General features: G+C 36.2%; 1 protein-coding gene across 5 annotated transcripts in view; it reads left to right on the top strand.

The window, feature by feature from the left end:
- The window catches only part of ARHGAP20 (Rho GTPase activating protein 20), a 219,124-nt gene that overhangs the window by 129,952 nt on the left and 63,200 nt on the right, over positions 1-25,972 (top strand). For all 5 annotated transcript variants that reach the window (XM_070803387.1, XM_070803384.1, XM_070803388.1 and 2 more), the window contains exon 4: positions 15,859-16,008. In XM_070803387.1, the coding sequence (XP_070659488.1) occupies positions 15,859-16,008 (150 nt within the window). The remainder of the gene's footprint in view (positions 1-15,858; positions 16,009-25,972) is intronic.

Here is a 25,972-nt window from a genome sequence, read left to right as displayed (position 1 = left end):
AAAGGATCTTCTCTAGACAGGAAACACAGAAAGGATGTATAACCTAGAACCCAAAACAATAAAATAAATGGCAACGGAATCATACTTATCAATAACTACCTTAAACGTAAATGGGTTGAATGCCCCAACCATAAGACAAAGACTGGCTGAATGGATACAAAAACAAGACCACTACCTATATATGTTGTCTACAAGAGACCCACCTCAAAACAAGGGACACATACAGACTTAAAGTGAAGGGCTGGAAAAACATATTCCATGCAAACAGAGACCAAAAGAAAGCAGGGGTAGCAATACTAATATCAGATAAAATAGGCTTTAAAACAAAGGCTGTGAAAAGAGACAAAGACACTACATAATCATCAAAGGATCAATCCAAGAAGAAGATATAACAATTATAAATATATATGCACCCAACATAGGAGCACCACATAAGACAAATGCTAACAAGTATGAAAGGGGAAATTAACAATAACACAATAATAGTGGGAGACTTTAATATCCCACTCACACCTATGGATAGATCAATTAATCAGAAAATTAACAAGGAAATACAAACTTTAAATGATACACTAGACCAGTTAGACCTAATTGATATCTATAGGACATTTCACCCGAAAACAATGAATTTCACCTTTTTCTCAGGTGCACAAGGAACCCTCTCCAGGATAGATCACATCCTGGGCCGTAAATTCTAAACTTGGTAAATTCAAAAAAATTGAAATCATTCCAAGCATCTTTTCTGACCACAATGCAGTAAGGTTAGATTTCAATTACAGGATAAAAACTATTAAAAATTCCAGCATATGGAGGCTGAACAACGTGCTGCTGAATAACCAACAAATCACAGAAGAAATCAAAAAAGAAATCAAAATATGCATAGAAACGAATGAAAAATGAAAACACAACAACCTGTGGGACACTGTAAAAGCAGTGCTAAGGAGAAGGTTCATAGCAATACAGGCATACCTCAAGAAACAAGAAAAAAGTCAAATAAATAACCTAACCCTACACCTAAAGCAACTAGAAAAGGAAGAAATGAAGAACCCCAGGGTTAGTAGAAGGAAAGAAATCTTAAAAATTAGGGCAGAAATAAATGCAAAAGAAACAAAAGAGACCATAGCCAAAATCAACAAAGCCAAAAGCTGGTTCTTTGAAAGGGTAAATAAAATTGACAGACCATTAGCCAGACTCATCAAGAAACAAAGGAAGAAAAATCAAATCAATAAAATTAGAAATGAAAATGGAGAGATCACAACAGACAACACAGAAATACAAACGATCATAAGAGACTACTATCAACAATTATATGCCAAGAAAATGGACAACGTGGAAGAAGTGGACAAATTCTTAGAAAAGTACAACTTTCCAAAACTCGACCAGGAAGAAATAGAAAATCTTAACAGACCCATCACAAGCACGGAAATTGAAACTGTAATCAAAAATCTTCCAGCAAACAAAAGCCCAGGTCCAGACGGCTTCACAGCTGAATTCTACCAAAAATTTAGAGAAGAGCTAACACCTATCCTGCTCAAACTCTTCCAGAAAATTGCAGAGGAAAGTAAACTTCCAAACTCATTCTATGAGGCCACCATCACCCTAATACCAAAACCCGACAAAGATCCCACAAAAAAAGAAAACTACAGGCCAATATCACTGATGAGCATAGATGCAAAAATCCTTAACAAAATTCTAGCAATCAGAATCCAACAACACATTAAAAAGATCATACACCATGACCAAGTGGGCTTTATCCCAGGGATGCAAGGATTCTTCAATATCCTCAAATCAATCAGTGTAATACACCACATTAACAAATTGAAAAATAAAAGCCATATGATTATCTCAATAGATGCAGAGAAAGCCTTTGACAAAATTCAACATCCATTTATGACAAAAACTCTCCAGAAAACAGGAATAGAAGGAACATACCTCAACATAATACAAGCTATATATGACAAACCCACAGCAAACATTATCCTCAATGGTGAAAAATTGAAAGCATTTCCCCTAAAGTCAGGAACAAGACAAGGGTGCCCACTTTCACCACTACTATTCAACATAGTTTTGGAAGTTTTGGCCACAGCAATCAGAGCATAAAAAGAAATAAAAGGAATCCAAATTGGAAAAGAAGAAGTAAAACTCTCACTGTTTGCAAATGACATGATCCTCTACATAGAAAACCCTAAAGACTCTACCAGAAAATTACTAGAGCTAATCAATGAATACAGTAAAGTTGTAGGATATAAAATCAGCACACAGAAATCCCTTGCATTCCCATACACTAATCGTGAGAAAATAGAAAGAAATTAAGGAAACAATTCCATTCACCATTGCAATAAAAAGAATAAAATACTTAGGAATATATCTACCTAAAGAAACAAAAGACATATATATAGAAAACTATAAAACACTGGAGAAAGAAATATAAGAGGACACTAATAGATGGAGAAATATACTGTGTTCAAGGATTGGAAGAATCAATATAGTGAAAATGAGTATACTACCCAAGGCAATCTATTGATTCAATGCAATCCCTATCAAGCTACCAACGGTATTTTTCACAGAGCTAGAACAAATAATTTCACAATTTGTATGGAAATACAGAAAACCTTGAAAAGCCAAAGAAATCTTGAGAAAGAAGAAAGGAACTGGAGGAATCAACCTGCCTGACTTCAGGCTCTACTACAAAGCCACAGTCATCAAGACAGTATGGTACTGGCACAAAGACAGAAATATTGATCAATGGAACAAAATAGAAAGCCCAGAGATAAATCCACACACCTGTGGACACCTTATCTTTAACAAAGGAGGCAAGAACATACAATGGAGAAAAGACAATCTCTTTAACAACTGGTGCTGGGAAAACTGGTCAACCACACTTGTAAAAGAATGAAACTAGAACACTTTCTTAACACCATACACAAAAATAAACTCAAAATGGATTAAAGATCTACATGTAAGACCAGAAACTATAAAACTCCTAGAGGAGAACATAGGCAAAACACTCTCCGACATACATCACAGCAGGATCCTCTATGACCCACCTCCCAGAATATTGGAAATAAAAGCAAAAATAAACAAATGAGACCTAATTAAAATTAAAATCTTCTGCACAACAAAGGAAACTATAAGCAAGGTGAAAAGACAGCCTTTAGAACCAGAGAAAATAATAGCAAATGAAGCAACTGACAAAGAACTAATCTCAAAAATATATAAGCAACTCCTGCATCTCAATTCCAGAAAAATAAACAACCCAATCAAAAAATGGGCCAAAGAACTAAACAGACTTTTCTCCAAAGAAAACATACAGATGGCTAACAAACACATGAAAAAATGCTCAACATCACTCATTATCAGGGAAAAGCAAATCAAAACCACAATGAGGTACCATTTCATGCCAGTCAGAATGGCTGCTATCAAAAAGTCTACAAGCAATAAATGCTGGAGAGGGTGTGGAGAAAAGGGAACCCTCTTACACTGTTGGTGGGAATGCAAACTAGTACAGCCACTATGGAGAACAGTGTGGAGATTCCTTAAAAAACTGGAAATAGAACTGCCTTATGATCCAGCAATCCCACTGCTGGGCATACACACTGAGGAAACCAGAAGGGAAAGAGACACGTGTACCCCAATGTTCATCGCAGCACTGTTTATACTAGCCAGGACATGGAAGCAACCTAGATGTCCATCAGCAGATGAATGGATAAGAAAGCAGTGGTACATCTACACAATGGTGTATTACTCAGCCATTAAAAAGAATACATTTGAATCAGTTCTAATGAGGTGGATGAAACTGGAGCCTATTATACAGAGTGAAGTAAGCCATAAAGAAAAACACCAATACAGTATACTAACGCATATATATGGAATTTAGAAAGATGGTAACGATAACCCTGTATGCGAGACAGCAAAAGAGACACAGATGTATAGCACAGTCTTTTGGACTCTGTGGGAGAGGGCAAAGGTGGGATGATTTGGGAGAATGGCATTGAAACATGTATAATATCATAGGTGAAACGAATTGCCAGTCCAGGTTTGATGCATGATACAGGATGCTCGGGGCTGGCCCACTGCAATAACTCAGTGGGATGGTATGGGGAGGGAGGTGGGAGGGAGGTTCAGGATGGGGAACACGTGTACACCCGTGGTGGATTCATGTTGATGTATGGCAAAACCAATACAATATTGTAAAGTAATTAGCCTCCAATTAAAATAAATTTATTTTTAAAAAAATAAAATAAGTAGGTACAAGTCAGTATATGAGCACCATGGTAATCACAAACCAAACACCTACAATAGATAAAACACACTAAAAACAAAAAAAGTAATACAAACATTCCACTGAAGAAAGTCATCACACCACCAGAAAAAAAGCAAAGAGAAGAAAAAAAGGAACAGAGAACTACAAAACAACCAGAAAACAAGTAACAAAAAGGCATTTTTGTTATCAATAATGACTTTAAATGTGATTGGAAAAAATACATCAAAAAAGTAGACTGACTGATGGGATTCAAAATCCAAGATCCATCTATGTGAACCTGCATGAGACTCACTTCAGAGCTAAAGACACAAACAGCCTGAAAGTGAGGGGATGGAAAGAGATATTTCATGCAAATGGGAAAAAAAGAAAGTTGGAGTAGCAGTACTCATATAGATCAAGTAGCCTTTAAAACAAAGCTATTTAACAAAAGACAAAGACAGGCATTATTTTATAATAAAGGGATCAATACAAGAAGAAGATATTATAATGATTGACATACATGGACCCAATACAGAAGCACCTAAATATATCAAGCAACTATTAAAAGACATAAGGGAGAAACTGACAATACTACAATAACAGTTGGAGATATTAACACTCCACTTACCTCAAAGGATAGATCATTCAGACAAAATTTTTAAGGCAACAGTGGTTTAAATGGTATAATATACCAGGTGGGCTTAATAGATAGCCACAACACACTCAAAAATCCCTGCAGATGGTGACTGCAGCCATGAAATTAAAAGACGCTTGCTCCTTGGAAGAAAAGCTATGACAAACCTAGATAGCATATTGAAAATTGAGACATTCCTTTGCCAACAAAGGTCCATACAGTCAAAGTCATGGTTTTTCCAGTAGTCACGTGTAGATGTGAGAGTTGGACCATAACGAAGGTTGAGTGCCAAAGAATTAATTCTTATGAACTGTGGTGTTGGAGAAGACTCTTGAGAGTCCCTTGGACTGTGAGGAGATCAAACCAGTCAATCCCAAAGGACATCAGTCTTGAATATTCATTGGAAGGGCTGATGCTAAAGCTAAGCGCCAATACTTTGGCCACTTAATGCAAAAAGCCAACTCATTAGAAAAGACCCTGATGCTGGGAAAGATTGAAGGCAGGAGGAGAATGGGACAACAGAGGATGAGATGGTTGGATGACATCACCAACTGAATGAACAGGAGTTTGAGCAAGTTCCGGGAGATGGTGATGGACAGGGAAGCCTCGTGTGCTGCAGTCCATGGGGTCACAAAGAGTCAGACAGGACTGAGCGACTGAACAACAACAGCATCCTCCAAACAAAACACCAGCAGAATACACCTTTTGATGTACACGTAAAACATTCTCCAGGATAGTTCACATTCTAGGCCAAAATACAAGTGTCAACAGATTTAACAGGAGAGAAGTTATATCAGTCATCTTCCAATCACAACTATATGAAACTTGAAATCAATTACAAAAAGAAAAATGGGAAAATCATAGACATGTGGAGAGTAAACAGTGTGCAACAGAAAACCAATGGGCTGATGAAGAAATCAGAAAGTGTCTTGAGATAAATAAAAATGGAAACAGAATGCTTCAGAATTTATGATATGCAGCAGAGTAGTTGTATGTAACTTCCCTGTAGCTCAAATGGTAAAGAACCTGCCTGCAATGCAGGAGTCCAGAGTTTGATCCCTGGTTTGGGAAGTTCCTCTGAAGAAAGGAATGGCAATCCACTCCAGTATTCTTGCCTGGAGAATCCCATGGACAGAGAAGCCTGTCGGGCCACAGTCTGTGGGGTTGCAAAGAGTCACACACGACTGAGTAACTAACACACAGAGTTGTATGGGGAGTTGACATCAGTACAGGCCTTCCTCAGGAAACAAGTAAAATCTCAAATAAACAACCTAACCTGTTTGGGGCTCCAAAATCACTGCAGATGCTGCAGTCCTTCGGGTTGCAAAGAGATAAACAGACTGAGCAACTGAACAGAACTGAACTGATACATAGTGTCAGGTCATCTGCAAATAGCGATAATTTTACTTCTTCATTTCCAACATGGATCCTTGTTATTTCTTTTATAATTGTGTGGCTAGGACTTCCAGTACTATGTTAAATAGAAGTGGTTAGAGTGGGCGTCTTTGTCTTGTTACTGATTTAAAAGAAAAAGTTTTCAGCTTTTCAGAGTATTTATGGTGTTAGGTATTGGTCTGTCATAAATAGTATTTATTATGTTGAGATATGTTCTCTCCAGATATGGGGAAAACTTTGATGAGGTTTTTTTTTTTTTTTTTATCATACATTGATGCTGAATTTTGTCAAATGCTTCTTCTGTATCTACTGAGGTGATCATGTGATTTCCATACTTTGTTAATGTGGTGTATTGCAATGATTTACTTGCCCATTTTGAACCTATTGAAGATGGATGATATGGCTGGATGGCATCACTGACTCGATGGATGTGAGTCTGAGTCAACTCCGGGAGTTGGTGATGGACAGGGAGGCCTGGCATGCTGTGATTCATGGGGTCGCAAAGAGTTGGACACGACTGAGCGACTGGACTGAACTGAAAGTGTCTATAGTGCTCAAAACAGTCTACAGATTTAATGTAGTCCCCGTCAAAATACACGTGACAATTTTAACAGAACCAAGCAAATAATCCTAAAATTGATACAGAATGACAAGAGATAACATAGCCAAAGCAGTCTTGAGAGGACAACATGATAGGGGTATCATGCTCCCTGTCAGACTAAACTTCAAAACAGTACAATACTATTGTGACTACTCTGTTACTCTGTATATAAACAGTGAGGAAAAGTGTTACTAGGAAAACCTGAGAGCAGGATATAAAAGAATGAAATTAGAATATTCCTTCACAACATATATAAAAACAAACTCAAAATGGAATAAAGACCTTAGTGTAAGACTGGAAATCATAAAAATCTGTAAAAAAAATTCTATAAAAAAACCATAAAAAAAGAAAATTCACAGAACACCCTTCGACGTAAATCATAGCAGTATTTTTTTGGAACTCTCTCCTCAGGCAAAAGAAACAAAAGCAAAAAAATAAACAAGTGGGACCTAATTAAACTTAAAAGCTTTTGCATAGCAAAGGAAGCCATTGACATAATAAAAAGATAATCTACTGAATGGAAGAAATTATTTGCAAGTGATGTAACTGACAGGTTAATATCCAGATGAGGTAAATAACATCAGGAAAACAAACAACCCAATTATAAAATTGGAAGATTAACCAAATAAGAAAAAAATTCAAAAAAATAGTTCAAAAAGAATTCCAAAAAAAAGACATTTTTCCAAAGAAAACTTATAGATAGCCAATAGGCACTCAATATCACTAATTATTAGGGAAATGCAAATTAAAACCATGATGAGGTAGCAGCCCACATCTGTCAGAATAGCTGTCATCAGCAAGAACACAAATAACGAATGCTGCAGAGGATATGGAGAAAAGGGAACCGTTGTACACTGTTGGTAAGAATAAACTGGTGCTGACAGTAAGGAAACAGTATGAAGATTCCTCAGAGAAACTAGGACTTGAACTTCCATATGATCTAGTAATTGCACACCTGGGTTTATATCCAAGGGAAATGAAAACACTCATATGAAAATATGTAATACATTGACCCCAATATTCATTAGCAGGTTTATTTACAATTGCCATGATATGGGATCTACCTAAGTGTTCATTAACAGATGAATGGAAAAAGAAGATGTGGTATGTATATACTGTGGAATGCTACTCAGCCATAAAAAAGAATGACATTTTCTCATTTGCAATAACATGAATGGACTTGGAGGGTATTGTGCTTACTGAAATAAATTAGATAAGGACAAATACTGTGTGTTATCACTTCCATGTGAAATCTAAAAAGTAAAATGGGTATAACAAAACAGAAACAGACTCAAAGATACAAGAGAACTGATGACAACATTGGTACCAACTATTATTTAAGAGGTACCAACTATTATTTAAGAAAAAAATAAGCTACAAGGATATATAGCACAGAGAATATTGTCAATGTTTTATAATAATTTAAAATGCGTACAGTCTATAAAAATGTTGAATCACTATTCTGTACCCATGAAACTAGTTTAATATTGTTAGTCAACTGTAGTTCAGTTAAAGAATAAGGCATGGGCTTGAGTAAATATTAATACTGCTTTTGCAAGCACTATATTTAATCTGAGCATTATTGATAATAATGGAGATATTACATTTATTGGAAGCCTGTTAAGTATTTTTCTAGAAAATTTTACCCATATAACTGTTCTGTTGTATAGATAGTATTTTTCTCATTTACAGAAGCTGTTTCTTAAAGAAATTAAGTGACTTTCCCAAGATAACAAAATTAGTAATTAGTTGAGCCCACATTTGAATGTAGGTCTATCATATGTCAAACTCCATGCATTTAATCAATATGAATCGATCAAAATTTCATCCATGCTGTCTCTATAACTTACCTCTTTTTTTTATGGATGTTATACAAGATTCCTCAACCAGTTAGTGTTTGTTCTGTTTTGTTTTTTGCATCAGTCTTTCTCTTGTGATGAGTAAAAGGATCTAACTAATTACTCATCTAACTAATTAAGAAATGATATAGAATGTTTAATGAACTGTTGATCTTTTAAAACCATATGCAAAGATAATAAATGCAAAGCTGTTTCTGAATGTGTTTCCCTTAGGAAAAATTTATTGTGGTGGGAATATTTAACATTGAGATCTACCTTCTAAGCAAATTAAGGGTACAGTACAGTATTGTTCATAGGCACAGTGTTGCACAGCAGCATCTCTAGAATTTATTCATCTTGCATAAATGAAAATGTATATTCATTAGTCAGCAGCTCCCCACATTCCACCTTTCCCCAGCCCTTTGCCACCTATATTCCACTTAGGTTCTGTGAGTTTGACTCCCTTAGATACCTCATATAAGTAGAATCATTGTTCTTCTCTGATTGGCTTATTTTACTTAGCATCGTGTCCTCTGGTTTCATCCATGTTGTTGTGTATGATGGGATTTCTTAAAGCTGAATACTGTTCCACTGTATGTATGTGTCGGTGGACATTTAATTCATTTCCACATCTTGTCTATTGTAAATAGTGCTTCATTGAACGTGAAAGTGCTAATATCCCTTCTAGATCCTGATTTCAGTTCTTTGATAAATATACAGAAGTTGGATTGTTGAATTTTTAAGTACTGTCTACATTTGTTGGGGATATTAAAGAGTATGAGTGGTCTAAGTTAATTTTGTGAGGGCGTGAACTCTTTCTCCTTGACATAAAGAAAACGTTTATTTGAGGAGATAACATTACCGTTGAATACTGAATCATTACTGTTGAATACTGACATCAATATAGGATCACTGACTTGATGGGCATAAATTTAAGCAAACTGCAGGAGACAGAGGAGGATAAAGAAGCCTGGTGTGCTGCAGTCCATGGGGTTGCAAAGAGGTGGACTTGACTTAGTGATTGAACAACAAATAAAAGCTGCCATCTTGCAAAACTTTTACCACAATTTTTCAGGAAATTGCTGATTTATACATGTATATATATATATATATATATATATATATATATATATATCAAACATTTTAATATACTGACAGATCCTTCTTAATATGAGATAATTTATTCTTTCTGAAATAGCAACCAAGAAGTAGTTCCCTGATACACTAAACCTATGTCCTCCCTATCACTTCTCACCCCTGTATGCAGGATTGAGTTGAACCCTGAATCAATTACTTTTTGGAATAAACTAGGTTATTTATTTATTTATTACTCAGTTATAAATAACTGAGTTATTTAGTACTTAATCATATACTTAGTGAACAGATCCACTACCTTATGTTCAGTATTGCCTCAGCTTATCTTCAGGCTCCATTTGGAAAGTGCTTTCAGTCCTTAAGTTGATGCTATAGAAATAAACTCAGGGGGGATAAATAGTTGGCCAACTGCCACATATTTATTTAGTCAAAATAAGTGGATTTTAGTGAGTACAATAATACAGGATGATTTAAAAGTCTTTCTTTGGATAAGGTATTTTATTTACTCCATTTCATGCAGAATGTTGACAATGTTTGCCTAAAATTGTTTTGAGTTTATTGTCATTCTTTTCCATATTGAATTAAAACAACTGTTAATATTAAAGCTGGATGCAACCTTAAGGGCCACTTTTGATATTCATTAGAAAGGTAAATTAAAATTTATTTTCCTATAGAATTGTGTCTTTACATTTTTTAAAACAATGTTTGAGCATCACTGTATTTAGAAAGAAGCTGATATATCCCCTGTGTTAATATCCTTACAGCACCTATTTGGAATATACAAAAAAGGAAATAAAAGGGCTTCCCAGGTGGCACAGTGGTAAAGAACCCACCTGCCAATGCAGGAGACACAAGAGACACGTGTTTGATCCCTGAGTTGGGAAGATCCCCTGCAGAAGGAAATGGCAACTAGCTCCAGTATTCTTGCCGCAGAAATTCCAGGGACAGAGAAGCCTAATGGGTTACAGTCCATGGGGTCACAATAAGTCAGGCACAACTGAGCATACACAAGGAAATGGAAGTAGTTATTTCATACTCTCTTAAACCATCACTATTCTCATATTCCATTTCCTGAAAGAAATATGGAAGTAATGATGAATTCTCTGTAGGTCAAAAAGATGAGGAGAAAAAAAGTTCCAAGTATTAATTCATTACTAATAGGATTACCATCAGATACTTATGGAATATAACATGTTCTCTACCCCAAAATGTATTTACTAGAACATCTCCATCTTGGAATAGAGTGAAATCTAGAATTCATACTTTTAAATTTCTATTGGAATAATCTAATACTATTAAAAATTGAAGTGAAAAATCTGAAGAAACACACTGTGACCCTAAGGTTCTCCATCTGAATATAAATTGAAATGCTAGTTTTAAATATTTTTAAACTAGTACCTCTAGCTTTATGGACATAAATGTTCATGAGATTTGTCCCCCAAGTCCATAAAAAAAGAGTCCCCATCAGAAAGCCTTGTAGGTAAGGAGATTTAGAAGAGTAAGTTTTAAAATTTAGGTCATACCTGAATGGTCTAGTGGTTTTCCCTACTTTCTTCAATTTAAGTCTGAATTTGGCAATAAGGAGTTCATGATCTGAGCAACAGTCAGCTCCCAGTCTTGTTTTTGCTAACTGTATAGAGCTTCTCCATCTTTGGCTGCAAAGACTATAGTCAGTCTGATATAGGTATTGACCATCTAGTGATGTCCATGGGTAGAGTTGTCTCTTGTGTTGTTGGAAGAGATTGTTTGCTATGACCAATGCGTTCTCTTGGCAAAATTCTGTTAGCCTCTGCCCTGCTTCATTTTGTACTCTAAGGCCAAATTTGCCTGTTACTCCAGGTATCTCTTGACTTCCTACTTTTGCATTCCAGTCCCCTATAACAAAAAGGATATCTTTTTTGGGTGTTAGTTCTAGAAGTTCTTGTAGATCTTCATAAAAATGTTCAACATCAGCTTCTTCAGCGTTACTGGTCAAGACATAGACTTGGATTACTGTGATATTGAATGGTTTGCCTTGGAAACGAACAGAGATCATTCTGTCATTTTGGAGATTACATCCAAGTACTGCTTTTCAGACTCTTTTGTTGACTATGTGCCTACTCCATTTCTTCCAAGGGATTTGACCTAAATCCAATTCCTTACGATTATACAGTGTAAGTGACAAATAGAATCAAGGGATTATATTTGATAGACAGAGTTCCTGAAGAACTATGGACAGAGGTTCATGACATTGTACAGGAGGCAGTGATCAAGACCATTCCAAAGAAAAAGAAATGCAAAAGGCAAAACGGTTGTCTGAGGAGGCCTTACAAATAGCTGAGAAAAGAAGAGAAGCTAAAGGCAAAGGAGAAAAGGAAAGATATACCCATTTGAATGCAGAGTTCCAAAGAATAGCAAGGAGAGATAAGAAAGCCTTCCTCAGTAATCAGTGCAAAGAAATAGAGGAAAACAATAGAATGGGAAAGACTAGAGATCTCTTCAAGACAATCAGAGATACCAAGGGAACATTTTATTAAAGATGGGAACAATAAAGGACAGAAATGGTATGGACCTAACAGAAGCAAAAGATATTAAGAAGAGTGACCAGAATACACAGAAGAACTATACAAAAAAGATCTTCATGACCCAGATAACCACGATGGTGTGATCATGCATCTAGAGCCAGACATCCTGGAATAAGAAGTCAAGTGGGCCTTAGGAAGCATCACTATGAACAAAGTTAGTGGAGGTGATGAAATTCCACTTGAGCTATTTCAAATCCTAAAAGATGATGCTGTGAAAGTGCTGCACTCAATATGCCATCAAATTTGGAAAACTCAGCAGTGCCCACAGGATTGGAAAAGGTCAATCTTCATTCTAATTCCAAAGAAAGGCAATGCCAAAGAACGTTCAAAGTACCACACAATTGCACTAATCTCACACACTAGCAAAGTAATGCTCAAAATTCTCCAAGCCAGGCTTTAACAGTATGTGAACCATGAACTTCCAGGTGTTCAAGCTGAATTTAGAAAAGGCAGGGGAGCCAGAGATCAAATTGTCAGTATCAATTGGATCATTGAAAAAGCGACAGAGTTCCGGAAAAACCTCTACATCTACTTCTGCTTTATTGACTACGCCAAAGCCTTTGATCACAACAAACTGTGGAAAATTCTTGAAGACGTGGGAATACCAGACCACCTTACCTGCCTCCTGAGAAATCTGTATGCAGGTCAAGAAGCAATAGTTAGAACTGGACATGGAACAACACACTGGTTCAAAATTGGGAAAGGAGTATGTCAGGCTGCATGTTGTCACTGTGCTTATTTAACTTATATGCAGCGTACATCATAAGAAATGCTGGGCTGGATGAATCACAAGCTGGAATCAAGATCGCCAGGAGAAATATCAGTAACCTCAGATATGCAGATGACACCACCCTTATGGCAGAAAGTGAAGAAGAACTAAATAGCCTCTTGATGAAAAGTTACAGAGGAGAGTGAAAAAGTTGGCCTAAAGCTCAACATTCAGAAAACTAACATCATGGCCAGTGGTTCAGTCACTTCATGGCATGTAGATGGGGAAACAATGGAAACAGTGACAGAATTTATTTTCTTTGGCTCCAAAATCACTGCAGATGGTGAAGGCAGCCATGAAATTAAAAGACGTTTGCTCCAAGAAAAGCTATGACCAACCTAGACAGCCTGTTATAAATCAGAGACGTTACTTTGCCAACAAAGGTCCATCCAGTCAAAGCTATGGTTTTCCTAGTAGTCACGTATGGATGTGAGAGTTGGGCTCTGAAGAAAGCTGAGTGCCAAAGAATTGATGCTTTTGAACTGTGGTGTTGGAGAAGACTCTTGAGAGTCCCTTGGACAGCAAGGAGATCCAACCAGTCAATTCTAAAGGAAATCAGTCCTGAATATTCATTGGAAGCACTGATGCTGAAGCTGAAACCCTAATACTTTGGCCCCCTGATGCGAAGAACTGACTCAGTGGAAAAGACCCTCACGCTGGGAAATATTGAAGGTGGGAGGAGAAGGGGATGAGAGAGGATGAAATGGTTGGGTGGCATCACTGACTCAATGGGCATGAGTTTGAGTAAGCTCCGGTAGTTGGTGATAGACAGGGAAGCCTGGCTTGCTGCAGTCCATGGGGTCGCAGAGTTAAACAGGACTGAGTGACTGAACTCACCTGAAGGTTTAAGATAATAAAGCTGAAGAAAACTTCATGGAGACACAGACCCCTCCAGGTGCTTTGTAAGAATGGCCATGTCCACAGGACTTTTTATAGATACATAATGGTTATGAGCATAAGTAAGCTCAAGAGTCAACCCTGCTCAGGTTCAAATTCTAGCTCTGCTAGTTAATCTGTTGGACTTTTGGCAAATTACTTAATCTCCCTGTGACAACATTTTCTTGTCTATAAAAAAACTGTTTCAGGATTAAACCAATATGTGTAACGTGTTAACAATTACTGGTAAATGATAAGTTCTCAATACATATTGACCATTAGAATGAAAGTGTTTTTTACACTTTAGATAGCTCCTTGTTTTTTTGTATTAATATAAGGGAGTAGGCAGTCTTGACAGTTTATTGATCTAGGGAAGGCATTATTGGAATGCCGTTTTTCCAGATGAATAGATATACAAGTTCCCACATGGTATCTGACGTTTCTAATATAAAGAGAGGCCTGCATTTAAAAAAACAAACAAACTCAAAATGTATGAAGGCGGATACAGAAACATATTGTTCCTCCCAAAAGATTCATAGTTTCAATTTTATATTACCTTAAATAGCTGCCATCAAGAAGTAAGATTTTTAAGAGAAAAAGTAAGATTTTACTTTAAAAAAAATCTAATGATTTATAGCAATAGGGTGGAAAATATTGAAATAAAGAATGAAGCCATTATGCCACAAGGCACTTTTCTATTATATTTACATTGTTTGCCTTATGTGTGAAGTATAGATGAGGCTCTGAATCGAGATTGTCATTCATGTAAAGGCTCCTAAAACATTGTTTCAGTTTATAAATTCTACTGAAGAATTTTAGCTTTAAATATTCCATGAGGAGTTTTAGGAATATGAAGTATCTTTGATTTTCATTTTAGCTTTTAGTGTTTCCATAATTGGTTCTGAATGGTAGAAAGTACTGAGGTTTCCTAAGGCATTCTCTTCATCCTTAACCAGTGCCTTCTAACTGTTTAAGTTTCAGGTCCATTATAAGCATTAAACCTGTAAAGCAGGTCAAGAGAATGATGGTTTCAATACCAGGGTTGTAAGGAGGATTAGATAGAAATTCAAAAAGCAATTTCATTGCCAACTTAAAAGTAGATCATTTTCTGGGTATCCAGAGATAAATATCAATTATATCAACTCTACTTTAAGTATAATACTTCCTGGCCTCTTTTTTTCCAGTTTAAGGTCTATTTTTAGGCTATAGTTTTTTTTTCAGTTTTAGCCACAATATAAGGGAAGTGGTAAGACAAAAATCTTTAAAAAGGAAATTTAAAATAATCTTTGCTTGTAAAGACTAAAAAGTCATACAACCACTCAGTTGGAAATGCATTGTAAATTTCTCTAATTCCTGGTTATATTTTTAGTGCATATAAGGTGGAAATTTTATAAATATTTTAATAAAGAATGTTTATGTTCAGTTTTTACCCAGCCATTTATATATTTTTGGAAATAAATAAGTTATAAGTAATAAATGAATTAACTTTTTATAACAGCAATAAGTTTAAATTTGGGTTTTTGATCCAAATGCAATGTTCAACATATAGAAAATAAAATTGCCAGTTTATGGCTATTTGCTGCCATCAATGCAAGCATTAGGACCAATATGTCAAATGTTTCAAAGGCCTTTTTAGGCTAAGGTAACCGAACATGTTACAATTCACTGAAGGTAAAACAATGAATAAGACATTCTTTGCCCATGATTAGTAAAACTGTCTTCTTATCACAAGTACAGAAGTTCTCATAAAACAAATTTATGAGAAATTTGAAACAAAGTAACAAATTTATGAAAAATAAGAAACAAATTAATAAGAAATCCTATCTGGTTTTTCTCTTTCTAGATATAACAATAACTTTAAGATAAAAAATAAAATAAAATTAAGTGACATGTGGACAGCAAGCTGTGTGGATGAAGTGGGAGAAGGCAACACCAATGCCATGAAATCCTTTGTCTTGGGCTGGCCCACAGTGAACTTCGTGGCCACTTTCAGGTGAGAACCATAGCTTGTCTTATATTATTCACTTGGGATTGCTACCATGAAATACAATCAGCTATGTAATTTCTAGAATGGAGAGGAAAAAAAGATAATTCAGTTTTGTTCCCATAATTTTTTTTTGTTCCCATAATTTTTTAAAGAAAAATATTTTATTCTGATTGATCTATTCTGTTTTGTAGAGAAGTTCATTTGTATTCTAAAGCCAATAACTCATCTTTTGGCACACCTTCAATAAATACACCTGTATACTTTATGTTTCCCCCAAAGAGTGTTTTATTAAAAGATATGAAAGGTAATGGTAAATATTGAGAACTCTTGAAAGCATTTACCTTGGTTTGAGCTGTGACTTTTTAAAGGGGCTACTTAAACACCTCGAACACCATGGACGAGGAATAGAGTAATCAGAGTTCTAGGACCTCCCTCTCCAGTATTCCCTTCCCTCATGTTTAGGCACTGTTTTATATATTGAGTTTTCAAGTTAGCTTTTTAAACCACTGAAACAGATGTTTTACTGAAACAAATTCCATAAAAGACTCCGATTAAGCTTGAATAACCGGTTTATACTCCCAGATTTTCTTTAAAAATAGTTTATGATTATAGAAATAAATTTAATGTCATGAAATAATGTGGTTCCTAACTGCACATCATGTTCTAACTTGGTATCTACAGAGGTGTGACAATAAAAACCAGATTTATGAATTCAAGGAAGGAAAGTCAGTTTCCTAAGACTTATTCCTTGGCTGGGATGGAGTTGGAGAATGTATGAAGAGAGAATCTTTGTGCTCTTATCTGAACAGGCTAAACTGACACTTTTCTGTTCAGAATGAGCATATGAAAACTCAGACTTATGATTTTGAACAATTGCATGTTCAGTATTTGTTTTACACTTAAAAGAGCTGGTTTTTATTTCAAGCACACAATTTTCTTTCTACTTCCTCATTACCATCCAACTCCTCAGGCATCATTTTAAAACCAAATAAGTACTTTTTTGGAGCTGTTAATCTTCTAATAAAGGAAAGGCATGCCATTAAATTCTATTATGCACTCTTGACCTACCACAGGATTTTAAGAATTTATTTAGAAGAAACATACATTTGTATCATTCTCCACGTGTCTTCTTTTTCATGACAAGCTTCTCTAAATATTGTCATTTCATATTGTTTAATCTCCCTGGTGTTTACAGCTGAAAGGAAGGGATTTCAAGTGAAGGGTGAGACTACATTATGTCTTTAAATAAGGAGTTTCCATAAAACTTTTTTAAGTAGAAGGGAAAATATAGAATAATTTATAAAATAATTCCTCAAAAAGTATAGTACTTTAACTGAATGACTAAGTTAACATCCCTGGTGATGTCATGTGGACATCATCTATGCTTTGATAGTGTGATGAGAAGCTACTGTGGTATTTGTCTCCAATACCCATAGACCCAGTCTAATCACAAGAAAAATATCAGATAAGCCCAAATTGAGGAATGTTCTATAGAGTTACCTGACCAATAAGCCTCAAAATTGTCACAATCAAAAAAAAAAAAACAAAAAACATGAAAAGGCCCAGAAAAGGTCAGTAAGGAGACATGACATCTAAATCTACTACGTGGTATCCTACAGTAGAAAATAGGAAAAGGGCATTAATGGAAACACTGGTGAAATCTGAAGTCAGTAGTGTAGTTAATGGTAATGTACCAATATTGGTTTCCTAGTTTGATGGATGTGCCTTGATAATGTGAGAAGATAACATTAGAAGAAACAAAAACTGGGTGTGAGGTATACAGGGATTCTCTGTACTATCTTTGCAACTTTCCTGAAAATCTAAACCTATCTTGAAATTAAAAGATTACTCTTAAAAAAAAAAAAAAGTAGTGTGGAAGAGTTCAGACTCTGGTATGGCAGAGTGAGGTCTTAACACACGGACCACTCTACAGATAACAACTGTAAACTGAACAAAACACAAACAACAACCTCCTGAAGGTTCTGGAAAGTGAACAAAATGTTGGCAGATTTGGGAGAAGAATTGAAACGGAACAAGGCATCAGCACTGCATGAGTTTCCTGCTTTTAAGGCATCAGCCTGAGGGCAGGCTGCAGTCAAATCGTGGTACAGGGCATCTAAACTGACAAAACCTCAGGCATTCTGGGCTGAAACACCGAAGTATAGAGTTTGGGTCAGCCACAGCTGCAGGAACTTGAGGGAGGAAATCTCAGAAAGAAGAGTATCAGAGAAAGGAAGCTCCAGATTTTCTGTTTAGACTCTGCCCAGCTGAATGCTGAACCACACATACATGGAACAGACTTAAAGCAGCTTCAAGCTAAGGCTGAAAGACTTGCACTGAGTTTCTGCTGAACACAGGAGAGGTGGGATTTTCAGCTTGAATCTAATAAAATGAGTTGTCTGTTAAAACATCAACATTATTTTGCAAATATAACAAAACTCAGAATCTCCAGAATAAGATATTTATAATGTCTAGAGTGTTATCTGAAGTTTTTTAATCTATGAAGTATCTAGAAAGGAAAAAGATAATAAATAGAAGCCAATCATGAGATGATCTATTAGTTAGAATTTCTATAAAAGAACTTACAAGCAACTCTTAAAACTATGCTCAGTAGGTAAAAGAAGAAGCCAATTGAAATGAGTGAAAAGATAGGAAATCTTAGCAGAAACATAGAAAATATTTTTCAAAAGCCAAATGAAAATTCTAGAACTAAAAATTATAATATCTTAAATTTTAAAAAATTCTCTCTGTGGCTTTAGTTGCAAAATGGAAATGAAAGAAAAATAAGTCAGTGAATTTGAAAGTATATCAACAGAGATTATCCAATCTGAGAAAGAGAGGAAAAAAGATTTTTTAATCAAAAATGCATCACAGACTTGGAGGAAAACCAAAATGTATAATATACATGTAATGGGAATTCTGGAAAGAAGAGAGAGAGGGAATGTGGCAGAACAAATATTTTAGAAATAGTGATTTAAAAATCTCCCAAATTTGGTGAAAGACATATATGTACAGATTCAGTGAGCTCTGTGAACCCTAAATGAGAGTAGTATGAATAAAACGTCACCTATTTATTTATAGACAAACTGCTATAAACTAAATATAAGAGAAAATCATGAAAGCAGCCAGAAAAAAACAACACATTGCATACAGTGGAACAACAGTTTGCATCACTGTGGTTTTCCCATCAGAAATTATGGCTGTTTCAGAGATCACCGAAATAGCATCTTTAGAGTGTTTAAAGACTCAAGATTGATCAAAGTGGCAGAGTAGGAGGATGTAGAACTTGCCTTCCCCCATGTAGATTATTCCACATCTACATGTGGAATGATTCTCACTGAAAACTGGCAGAAAGACTCCTGTACAACCAAGGCTGTAAGAAAGACCCACATGTAATCAGGAAGAAAAGAAAAGTGATCAGGCTGGGAGCTTGCCACCAGGAGTATCCTCAGAGGAAAAGGGAGATTACACGGGCAGAGACCTGCCCTGGGGAGTGAGCAGTTCAAACCACAGATTGGGCATCCCACTCCTGGCATCCTACACAGGGAAGACCAGCCCTCTTGGCTCATTGGAGAACTGCTGGAACTAACAAGAAGGCTGTGGGAAACCTGGACTCTGCTTGCATGCATATACACACTCATTCATACACAGAAACGCACATACACACTCATAAGCTGGCTTGCCCCTGCGGCAGAGTGGAGAAGTCTGATAGAGGATTGCTCTAGGGGCTGCTTGTTTTCCCTAAGCACCTCAGTGGTGCATGATTTGGGCCTGGTGGAGAAATGCTCAAGCCCTGCTTCCTCCAGTTGCAACTCCCCACTGGACCAAGAGCTGCCATGACTAGGAACAGAACTTGGGCCACCAAAGGTGACTTGGTCCTGAGGTGATGTTTGGGTGGGTAGCAGTGGCCATCGTTGGTGCTTACTTAAGGAGTACATCAGAGGCAGACCAGAACTCTGATGACGCCTGATTCATTACAGCTCATGCCACAATATATGGAGAGTTCACACAAACCCTGCCTGTCCTGCAGTACAGGACATGACAGTGGAGGCAGCAGAGGAGGGAGAAGGACAAAGGGGATGCAGACCCACAGCTGCCTATGAGCAGAGTAAGGGAAACAATTGCAGATTCTTGCACAGTCAGCAGATCAGAGACAGCTCAGATGTCTGTCTGAGGCTGACATGAACCAAGAACCCACACGAGCCCCACCTTGCATCAGCACGGCCCCACTCTGCAACAAAGGTTCCAGTACTTAGAGAAATGAAAGCACACGCTTACAGGAACAGAGCCAGCTGAGGCCTGAATCTCAGGGCTTCTGCTGCAGCAATTTGAGAGCCATTGAAGAGAGAGGAAGTCCTGCCTCACAAATAGCTTCAGCTCTAACCTATCCATTTCCAGCCACATCCACCCCCAAGGCTATTGCTGCTGGCATACACTGAGGAAACGTCTGACTTTCATCTACATCAGATCCAGCTCTGCCACCAGTGGCACTGGGCACACACAGTCTGTATAGGGATGCTCCCACCTAAGTACACCATTTCAAGAATGGAATAGGTGAGTGTTTCACCAAAATACACAGAGGCCGAAAATGGTAAGCATCATGAAAAAGGCAGAGGAACTGGTTTCAGTTGAAGAAGTAAGAGAAAACCCGAGAGAAATATGTAATAAACTGTTTATCAGACAAAGAATTCAAAGCATTTATAGTAAAAATATTAACCTGATTAGGGAAAAATAGATGAAGACAGTGAAAAATTTTAACAAGAAACTAGAAAATAGGACCCAGTTAGAAATGAAGAATTCAATAACTAAAATAAAACATACACTAGAAAGGATAGTACACTGTGTGATCTGGAAAACAGAATAATAAACTCCTGATCAGAACAGAAAAAGTGTTTAAGTGAAAAGAGTTTAAGACAGCTCTGGAATAACATTAATTAAGCTTACCAACATTCACATTATAGGTAACCCAAAAGGCAAAGAGAGGGAGAAATTGAAACTCAATATTTCATGAAATTATGGTGGAAAACTTGCCAAACTTGTAGAGAGTAACAGATACGCAGGTACAGGAAGCAAGGAGGATCCTAAATAGGACAGGAAGCATGACATGATGGATTCAAAGTGTAAAGGGAACCTGTGATACTTAGCAAGATTATCATTTGGAGTCAAAGAAGAGGTAAAGGACTTCTCAGAAGGCAAAAACTGAAAGAGTTCATCCATATTAAACCTGCCCTAAAATAATTAAAGAATTTCCTCTAAGTGGAAAATAAGAATCTGTAGGAAAGGGAAAATCCGACTAGGAAAGTAAATAGTAGGGACTGAGAATCAACCACTTAAGTGAGCTAGTATGAAAATAAAAAGACAAACAATTGTCTTTTTATTACTAAAAGGGCTAAAAGTAGATATTATAACTAAAAAGCTATATTAAAAGTATATTAAAAAGTTATATATTAAAAGTTATATCTAAAAGTAGCTGTTATAACTACAAATAAATAGTTAAGGGATAATATGAAAATGTAAAATATGACATCAAAAGCAGAAAATGTCAGAGAGGGGAATAAAAAATATAAAAGTAGCTATTATAACTACAAATAAATAGTTAAGGGATAACATGAAAATGTAAAATATAACATCAAAAGCAGAAAATGTCAGAGGGGGATAAAAAATATAAATCTTTTAGAATGTGTTTCACTTAAATGACTACAGCTTAAAACAAGTAGATGTAGTTGTAGGTTAACGTATATGAACCCCATGATAACCACAAATCAAAAACCTATAATTGGTACTTAAAAAGAGACATTACTTTGCCAACAAAGGTCCGTCTAGTCAAGGCTATGGTTTTTCCAGTGATCATGTATGGCTGTTAGAGTTGGACTGTGAAGAAAGCTGAGCACCGAAGAATTGATGCTCTTGAACTGTGGTGTTGGAGAAGACTCTTGAGAGTCCCTTGGACTGCAAGGAGATCCAACCAGTCCATTCTGAAGGAGATTAGCCCTGGGATTTCTTTGGAAGGAATGATGCTAAAGCTGAAACTCCAGTATTTTGGCCACCTCGTGCGAAGAGTTGACTCATTGGAAAAGACTCTGATGCTGGGAGGGATTGGGGACAGGAGGAAAAGGGGATGACAGAGGATGAGATGGCTGGATGGCATCACCGACTCGATGGACGTGAGTTTGAGTGAACTCCGGGAGTTGGTGATGGACAGGGAGGCCTGGCGTGCTGCGATTCATGGGGTCGCAAAGAGTCAGACACGACTGAGCGACCGAACTGAACTGAACTGAAAAGTAAAAACAAAGGAACACAAGCATGCTACTAAAGATAATCATAAAACCACAAGGTAAGAAACAGAAAAAGAAGAAATGACAAGAGAAGAACTACAAAAACAACCAGAAAAGAATAATAAAATGGCAATGAGTACATACCTTTCAATAATTACCTTAAATGTCACTGGACTAAATGTGCCAATCAACAGACATGGGATGGCTGACTGGATTTAAAAAAAAAAAAACAAACACCAATATGCTGCCTGTAAGAGACTCACTTCAGAACTAAAGACACACAGACTGAAAGTGATGACATGGAAAAGATGTTTTGTATTTCATATGAATGGAAAAGACAAGAAAGCTGGAGTAGCAATATTTTTAACAGACAAAATTGATTTTTTAAAAAGCTATAGCGATAGACCAAAAAAGAGCATTATTTTATAAAACAAGGACCAATACAAGTAGAGCATACTATACTCATTAACATATATGCCCTCAGTACAGGAGCACCTGAACATGTAAAGCAAATATTAAAAGACATAAGTGGAGAAACTGACAATAATATTATTAATACAATAATAGTAAGGGATGTTAATACCCCACTTACATCAACAGACAGATCATCCAGACAGAAAATTATTAAAGGAACAATGACCTTAAATGGCATACTAAACCAGGTAGACTTAGTAGATAACTGCAGCACACTCCAACCAAAACCAGCAGAATACACATTCTTTTCAAGTGTACATGGAACATTCTCCAGGATATATTACATACTAGACCAGAAAACAAGTGTACATAAATTTAACAGGATAGAAATTATAGCAAGCATCTTTTCCAGTAGTGACTGGAAAATAATTACAGCAAGTTACAGCAGGGAAAGCATGACAAGCACAAATACTTGGCGACTAAACAACATGCTACTGAAAATCCAGTGGGTCAATGATAAAATGAAAGAAGAAATGAGAAAATACCTTGAGAAAAATAACAGTGGAAACACAGCAGGATGTTGCAAAAGCATCTCTTAAGAGGAAAGCTTCTAGCAATACAGGCCTTCCTCAAGAAACAAGAAAAATCTCTAATACAACCTAACCTGCCATCTAAAGGAATAGAAAGAGAAGAACAAACAAAGCCCCAAAGTCAGCAGAAGGAAAGAAATAGTAAGGATCAGAAAAGAAACAAATAAAATACAGTCCCTCCACCCCCCCCCAAAAAAATAGAAAAGATCAATGAAACCATGAGCTTGTTTTTTGAAAAGATAAACAGAATTGATAAACCTTTAATGAGGTTCCCCAAGAAGAAAAGGGAGAGGACCCAAGGAAATAAAATAAATGAAAGAGGAGAAATTAACAACCAATGCCACAGAGATACAAAAATCATCAGTGAATCCTGTGAACAATTGTTTGCCAACAAATTGGACAACATAGAAGAAATAGACAAATTTCCAACAAAACCTGCTAACATTGTATAGGAGTAAACAAACAATTTGAACATACTGATCACTAGTACTGTCATTGAATTTGTTATTTTTTAAAAAACTGCTAGCAAACAAAAGTCTAGGAATTCACAGGGAAATTCTGGCTTCGCAGGAAAATTCTACCAAACATATAAAGGAAAGCTAATATCAATCCTCTCAAACTCTCCAAAAAAATTGAAGGAGACACTCCCAAACTCATTCTCTGAGAGCACCATTACCCTGATACCAAAACCAGACAAAGATGCTCCAAAAAAATTAGAGGTCAATATCTTTGATGAATAGACATGCAAAAACCCTTAGCAACATATTAGCAAATGGAACCAACAGTATATAGAAAGAACCATACACCATGATGAAGTAGGATTTATTCCAGGGGCACAAGGACAGTTCAGTATTTGCAAATCAATCAGTGTGATATGTCACATTAACAAATGGAAGGATAAAAATCCTTTCTGTGTCGAGACACAGAAAGTGTATTTGGCAGAATTCAACATCCATTCATGATAAAAACTCTCATCAAAGTTGGATTATAGAGAATATATCTCAGCATAATAAAGAACATTTTGATAAACCCAGACCTAATATCATGCTCAACGGTGAAAAGCTGAAAGCCTTTCCTCTAAATTAAAAAGAAAGACAGGGATGCCCACTCTTACCATTTCTATTTAACATGCTATTGGAAGTCTAACTCACAGCAATCAGACAAGAAAAAGAAATGAAAGGCATCCAAAGTGAAAGAGCAGAAGTAAAACTGTCACTATTTGCAGATGACAAGATACTATGTATAGAAAACCCTAATGTCTCCACCCAAAATTATTAGAACTAATAGAAGAATTCAGAAGTTGCAGGATATGAGATTAATATACATAAATCTGTTGCTTTTCCATATACAAGTACTAAACTAACAGAAAGAGAAAGCAAGAAAAAAAATCCCATCTAAAATCATAGCAAAAAGAATATAATGCCTAGGAATAAACTTAATGTAGACCTATACACTGAAAACTAAAACATTCAAGGAAACTGAAGCTGATACAAGGAAATGGAAAGATCTCCCATGCTCTTAGATTAGATGAATTAATATTGTTAAAGTGGCCTCACAGAACTGAACAAATAATCCTGATATTCATATGGAAGTACAAAAGACCCTGAATTGCCAAAGTAATCTTGAGAAAAAAGAACAAAGCTAGAGGTGTTACCCTCCCAGACTGCAAATTATACTAGAAAGCTACAGTAATCAAAACAGCATGAGCCTAGCCCAAAAACAGATACATAGATCAATGAAATAGAATAGTGATCCCAGAAATAAACCCACACACTTTCGGTCAATTAATCTACTACAAAGGAGGCAAGAATATACAATGGAGAGATTAAAGTCTCTTCAACAAATGGTACTAGGAAAACTGTACATCTATGTGTGAAACAGTGAGGTCAGAACATCCCTTCATACTGTAAACGAAAATAAAGACAAAATGTATTAAAGGCCTAAATGTAAGACCAGAAACCATGAAATTCATAGATGAAAACATAGGCAGAACAGTCTTTGACATAAACAGTAACTATTTTTTTGGATCTGTCTCCTAAGGCAAAATAAAGAAAAGCAAAAATAAAGAAATGCCCTTAAACTAAAAAGCTCTTACATAGCAAAGGAGACCATTGACAAAACAAAAAGACAACCTACAGGATGCAAGAAGATATTTGCAAATAATGAGTTCAACAAAAGATTGATATCTAAACTATTTAAACAGTTCATACAACTCAGTATCAAAAAACAAACAGTCCAAAATTGGCAGAAGACCTGAATAGACACTTTTCTAAATATGACTTACAGATGGCTAGCTAACAGCATATGAAAAGATGTTCAACCTTGCTAATTATCAGAGAAATATAAATCAAAACAATAATGGGATATCACCTCACACTTTTCAGAATGGCTGTCATCGACAAGAACAAATGTTTTTGAGGATGTAGATAAAAGGAAACCCCTGTACTCTGTTGGGAATGTAAATTGGTACAGCCATTGTGGAAAACAGTATGGAGGCTCTTCAAAGAAAACTAAAACTAGAATTGCTATAGGATCCAGCGGTTCTACTCCTGGATATACATTCAGAAAAAAAGCAAAAACACTAATTCAAAAAGATTCATGTACCCAATGTTCATAGTGTCATTATAAGAGTCAAGATATGGAAGCAACCCAAGCATCCATGAACAGACGAATGGATGGATAAAGATACAG

The sequence above is a fragment of the Bos indicus genome, chromosome 15 (genome assembly GCF_029378745.1).
Source record: "Bos indicus isolate NIAB-ARS_2022 breed Sahiwal x Tharparkar chromosome 15, NIAB-ARS_B.indTharparkar_mat_pri_1.0, whole genome shotgun sequence".
In the NCBI taxonomy this organism is placed as follows: domain Eukaryota; kingdom Metazoa; phylum Chordata; class Mammalia; order Artiodactyla; family Bovidae; genus Bos; species Bos indicus.
The sequence above is the reverse complement of the archived record's forward strand: the minus strand, read 5'-3'. Positions and strand labels throughout refer to the sequence as shown.